At 41.6% G+C, this 6000-nt stretch overlaps 1 protein-coding gene across 1 annotated transcript in view; it reads left to right on the top strand.

The window, feature by feature from the left end:
• LOC149305110 (connector enhancer of kinase suppressor of ras 1-like) overlaps positions 1-6000 on the top strand; it is a 32412-nt gene continuing 26412 nt past the window's right edge. Inside the window, exons 1-3 of the mRNA XM_089478597.1 lie at positions 1-83; positions 4018-4175; positions 5186-5388. Coding sequence (XP_089334723.1) covers positions 32-83; positions 4018-4175; positions 5186-5388 — 413 coding nt within the window. The 5' untranslated portion in view covers positions 1-31. The remainder of the gene's footprint in view (positions 84-4017; positions 4176-5185; positions 5389-6000) is intronic.

Genomic DNA, 6000 nt, shown 5'->3' with positions numbered 1-6000 from the left:
AAGCGAGGAATTTACAGCCCAAGTGCCAACTATGGAGCCCATTACAAGCTGGGATCCTCCGAGGGTGGCAGCCTGGATGAAAGGTGAGGACTCCAGCACAAGCCTGAATCGGAGGGGCTCTTCCTTCCTTTGAGGCTTTCCTCTCTTTGCAAACCTCCAGAGCCTCCTCCTCCTTTGGAGGTTTCCCAACAGAGTATCTTCCTCCATGGCAGAGGGTTGGGCTGGATGACCTCTGGGGATCCCTTCCCTCTCTGTCATTGTTCCTTCACTGCTGGACCTTCAGGCTATGGAACAAGGCTGGGGAACCCTAAGCCTACCAGATGTTTTGGACTGCAACTCCCATCAGCCTCTCTCAGGGGGGCAATGGGAAAGGGTGATGGGACATGTAGTTCCAAACATCCCAAAGGTTCTCCCACTTCAGGGCCTGGGGTGAGTTAATGTTGTCTCCCTGTTCATTATAAACAATGTAAGAAATGTTGTTTCTCGCCTTGATCCCTGGGGAGAGGTGGATAAGAAATAATAATAATAATAATAATAATAATAAGTAGTAGTAGACTGAAATGTACAAAAGCTCATGCTGCCAACATCTTTCTTTCAGTTAGTCTCAAAGGTGCTAGAATTTGTTGTTGTTGTTGTTGTGATAGGTTTGCCTTAGGGTTGTCCTAAGTTGGAAACAACTTGAAGGCACCCAACAAGCACACACAGAAGGGCATTAATTATTATTATTATTCAAAGATATAGCTGTGTTAGTCTGTAGAATCAGTACATAGAGAGGACTTGCCGCACCTTTGAGACTCATTGAAAGAAAGAAGTTGGCAGCATGAGCTTTTTGTAGACTTCAGTCTCCTTCCTCAGATGCATTTGGTGGAGTGGAAGCCAGGCACAGACGTATATAATGCCATTGGTATGTGAGGATGTCAGTACAAATGACCTGCAACTTAATTTCCATACCCAAAGGATTTGTTATTTGAATTGACATCCTCACATACCAATGACATATATATGTCTGGGCCTGGCTTCCACTCCACCAAATGCAACTGGGGAAGGAGACTGAAGTTTACAAAAAGCTCATGCTGCCAACTTCCTTCTTTCAGTGAGTCTCAAAGGTGCTACAAGAAGATCTCTCTACATGTAGCAGTTGTTGGAAATGGTGGTCATGCATAGCCATATGCATTTGAGGCTTTCATGGCTGGCATTCATAGTTTTTTGTGGGTTTTTGGGGCTATATGGACATGTTCTAGAAGAGTTTATTCCTGACGTTTTGCCAGCATCTGTGGCTGGCATTTTTGGAGGATGCTGGCCTGGTCACACAGTGTGTGTGTGTGTGTGTGTGTGTGTGTGTGTGTGTATCCATCCAACTCTCTTCCAGGCCAGCATTCTCTGAAGATGCCAAAGCCACAGATGCTGGCAAAACATCAGGAATAAACTCTTCTAGAACATGGCCACATAGCCTGAAAAACCCATTAAAAACTGTACTACAAGATCTCTCTGCGCAGATTCTACAGACTAGCATGGCTATATCTTTGAATTATTATTATTATTATTATTATTATTATTATTATTATTATTCAAAGCTGTATTAGTCTTGTTGTTATTATTATGCCCCTTTGAGTGTTTGTGTTGGGTGCCTTCAAGTTGTTTCCAACTTCAGTCAGCCCTAAGGCGAACCTATCGCAGGGTTTCCTTGGCAAGTTTCTTCAGAGGGGGTTTGCCATTGCCATCTTCTGAGGCCCAGAGAGTGTGACTTAAAGCCCTTTTATCCAGAGCTCAAGCTAGAAGGAAATGCCAAGATGCCAGGGATGCTAAGAGAACCATCCATCCAGCCACCCTCTCTTTGCTTACGTGAACCAAAAGCATTCCTGGGCTGGGCAGGGTTTGCTTTCGTGGTTCCATGAGTGGGATGACAGTTTCTCCACTTCCCTAAGCAAGACTGTGGTTTTTATTTTCTTGATCTTGCCAGGTGTTGAGTTTGTGGATGGACAAGAGAGTAAGCAAGAAGGGGCTATAGTAAAGAAGTTGGCGCAATGCTTCTCATTCCCCATTTTTCCTAGTCCACTTTTGGGTCCTTAAATTGAAGGCCTTCTCTGCGGCCTTTCAAACTGGGAGGCAAAGAAATAGGAATAGAACTGCAAATAAATTAAGAAAGAAGGAAGGAAAGAAAGAAATAGAACTGAAAACGGAGAAGGGGGAAAGTTCAGGCAAGTCCTCCCAATTTCCATTTCTGTGCAGTAGCAATATATGTTAAAAAAAAAAAATCCATAGTGCACTAATATGTGACGCTTCAATGTTTCACATTTTAGAAATTAGGTTTTAAGGTATCTCCTCCAGCCTTTATTTATTTGTTTGTTTTCTATGCCACCTTTCTCCCAGAAAGGGACCCAAGACGGCTCACAAATAAACACTCTTTAAAAACTTATTACAATAAAACAATTAAAACATCACGTAAAAACAGTATGAAATTACAAACATTGAAACCACAGTGAAACCTGAATACCTACCCCATATAGCCTGGCACAACTTAATACCTAGCTAGAGATTGCTATTGCTGTTGTTGTATGACTTCATGTTGTTCCCAACTTATGGTGACCCTATTATTATTGGCCTGTTACAGACTGCCAAAATAAAGCTGCTTCGGGTCTCTTTGGAGGTATGCTATTTAAATGATGCATGGGTCCTAAGAGTCTGGAGGTCGCACCAAAGCCACACTCCATTCCTAAGCACTGGAGTGCAGCTTTGGTGCAGCTTCTGGATTCTTAGGATGCATGCATTATTTAAACAGCATACCTCCAAAGAGACCCAAAGCAGCTTTATTTTGGCAGTCTGTAACAGGCCATTATTATTATTATATCCCATTCCCCTCCCAAAGTTGGGACTCAAAGCAGCTTCCAAATTAAAAACATGCAAAAGTGACAGTTAAAATAGAATTAATGTATTACAGTATTAAATATATTCATTTAAAAAATAGAATAAAAGTAAAAATGATAAAAAGACTTTAAACCATACACTTTAAAACATCCCCAGGACATTCTTTAAAAACTTTGTTTTAAAAGCCTGTCTGAATATTAATATTAATATTAATCATCTTAGCTTTAGTCTTAGGAGAACCAGGAGAGGGTCCTTCTGGCTTTGCTAGGAAGGGAGTTCTAGACTCTATCACAGAGTTTCCTGGGGCTGAGAGTGTGTGACATGCCCAAGATGGGTTTCCATGGCCAAGTGGGGAATTGAACTACAGAACAGTAGTTCAATGCTCAAACCATTACATCATGCTGGCCCAGAGATTGCTATCCTGACTAAGGCTGCATCTACACTGTAGAAATAATGCAGTTTGACACTACTTTAACTGCCCTAGTTCAGTGCGATGGAATTCTGGGATCTGCAGTTTGGTGAAATATGTAGCCCCTTCTGTCAGAAAGGTCTGGTGCCACAACAAACTACACATCCCAGGATGCCTTAGCTGTTAAAGCCATGTCAAACTGCATCATTTCTGCAGTGCAGATGCAGCCTAAGGCTATTGGTATTTGCAGTCCAGCAACGTCTGATTTTTCACAATTGTTTTAAAGATTACTTTCAAAAGTTAAGCCAAAGATTCTGAAGTATTGACATGTTCTGTATCTGTGCAAAAGTTGACAACTGAGCTCGGGAATGATAATGTTTATGTACCAGGGACGGTGTGTTTGTTTGCAAAGAGGGAGACGTCACACATCGGGCTGAAAGTAGCTGCCTGTTGGAAATGTGTAGTATAGTCTCCTCAATTATGGTCACCGCTGTTAATAATGATGCTTACACTATTGGGTTTGTGCTGAAACATGTGAATTGGCTACCCAAAGAAAGGATTGCAAGGGGGGGATTGTTCTTGGCAAGAGATAGAATCCAACATTTAAATCTCTACGCCACGCTGGATCACATCAGGGATCAATCTTGGCATCTTCTGCATTCAAACTTGTTGATCTACTGCTGCATTTTCATGGAAGAAAGGATGCTTCTCCTCTGAATGAGTCTCCTCTACCCCATGTTTAGGATTGGATCCGGCCTTACAAGACTACCCATTTGAGACATGGGGACTGAATGGGAAGAGGCTGCTCCGTCTGTCCTATCGGGACTTGGAGGCTTTGGGCATGAGCCGAGTTGGCCATCAAGAGCTGCTCCTGGAAGCGGTGGAACAACTCTGCGTCTTGGTGAGTCCATGGCCCAACAAGACCTTCCGTGAACTTAGTGATGCTCTCCTTTTCTTGCAAGGCTAGTGAATCTGTAGCTCTCCAGATTCTGCTACATTACAATACCTATCTGGAACAGCCATCTTACTAATGGGAGTAGCAGCTCAAGAGTATCTGGAGGGAGACTTGCAGAGCTTGGAAATTTTGCTTTTGGGTTGGCAGTTTCCTGTAACCATGTTCTTTCTGGGAAATGTAGTATTACTACTACTACCATTTCATCATCATCATCATCATCACCATCATCATCATCATCATCATCATCATCGAATTTTACACATTCAAGACAACATAGCACAAACCAAATCTGTACTCCAACCATACTCCATACTCCTACCTAGAAAACATACATAAAGACAAACATATATTTTAAAAAAACAATTTCGATATTGATCTCAGCTCTTTCATTCTCCCTTATATCCTAATTCAAATGCTCTCTTCACTACATCTTCCATCCACATTCAGTCACTTCCTTTCCTCCAGCTCTCACATTTCCCTTTGCATGCCTTAAAAAGTAAACTGTCTTTCTACTGAATAACTGATTAGTTTAACCTACAGTCCTCGGTTAATTTGTTAATTCCCCATATAATCCCTATAATTAAATTTCAATGTTTCTAACTGAAAAATGTCTATAATTTTTTTAAAAAAATACCTCTACTCTTTACTTATTTTTGAATTTCCTTATTATTACATTCTTATTCTTATTCTTTATATTATTCTTTATTATTTTATTTTATTTATGGGAAATGTAGCATTACAAAGAAATTTACCCACCCACTCTCCACAGGTTACCTGCTTTACTGAGTTAGTTTGATTTGTATTATTATTATTAAGCTTTATTTACATAGTGCTGTAAATTTACACAGCGCTGTACATAGAATCGATTAAAATAGATAAAATAAACCTGCCTATGGCATACATTCTACAAAAACAATTAAATATATATATATATTAGTACATATTCTTCTCATTAGAACTATGAGCTGTCGACGCTGAACCTGCGGATGCTGACGGAGAAGCTTCAAGGGGTCATTCGGACGATCCAGGCGTTTATCCTGAGCCATCGAAAAGTCAGCACCTACAATGGAGATGCCGTTGACAAGCCCACCTCAGACCTCCTGGCCTGCGTTGTAGAGCTGATTGGGGCTGCCAAAGGTCTCTTCTTATGGCTCAACAGGTATTTCGAGTCAATGGATCATGACCTGCTTTTGGAGGGTAGAGGAATGTCATGTAGGAGATGGAGTGAGCTTGTTTTCTGTTGCTCCAGAAACTAGAATGAGAACCAATGAATCAAAACACAAGAAAAGAGATTCCACCTAAACTGTAAGAGCTGCTCAACAGTGGGATGGACTCCCTCAGAGGGTGGTGGACCTTCTTTGGAGGTCTTCAAACAAAGGTTAAATAGGTATCTCTTGGGAGCCTTCCAAATGGTGAAGGGTCTGGAAACCATATCCTATGAGGGACGCCTTAGGGAGCTGGGCATGTTTAGCCTGGAGAAGGGAAGATTAAGAGGTGATATGATAGCCCTGTTTAAATACTTGAAGGGATGTCATATTGAGGAGGGAGCTAGCTTGTTTTCTGCTGCTCCAGAGACTTGGACCCAGAACAAGCTACAGAAAAGCGATTCCACTTCAACATTAGGAGGAACTTCCTGACAATAACGGCTATTTGGCAGTGGAACACACTCCTTCCTCGGAATGTAGTGGATTCTCCTTCCTTAGAGGTCTTTAAACAGAGGCTGGATGGCCATCTGTCGGGGATGCTTTGATTGAGAGTTCCTGCATGGCAG

Source organism: Sceloporus occidentalis, unplaced genomic scaffold, assembly GCF_023333645.1.
Source record: "Sceloporus occidentalis isolate IW3139 unplaced genomic scaffold, rSceOcc1.0.p SCAF_13, whole genome shotgun sequence".
Taxonomy (NCBI): domain Eukaryota; kingdom Metazoa; phylum Chordata; class Lepidosauria; order Squamata; family Phrynosomatidae; genus Sceloporus; species Sceloporus occidentalis.
Note: the sequence above shows the minus strand (reverse complement) of the source record. Positions and strands in the feature narration are given on the sequence as shown.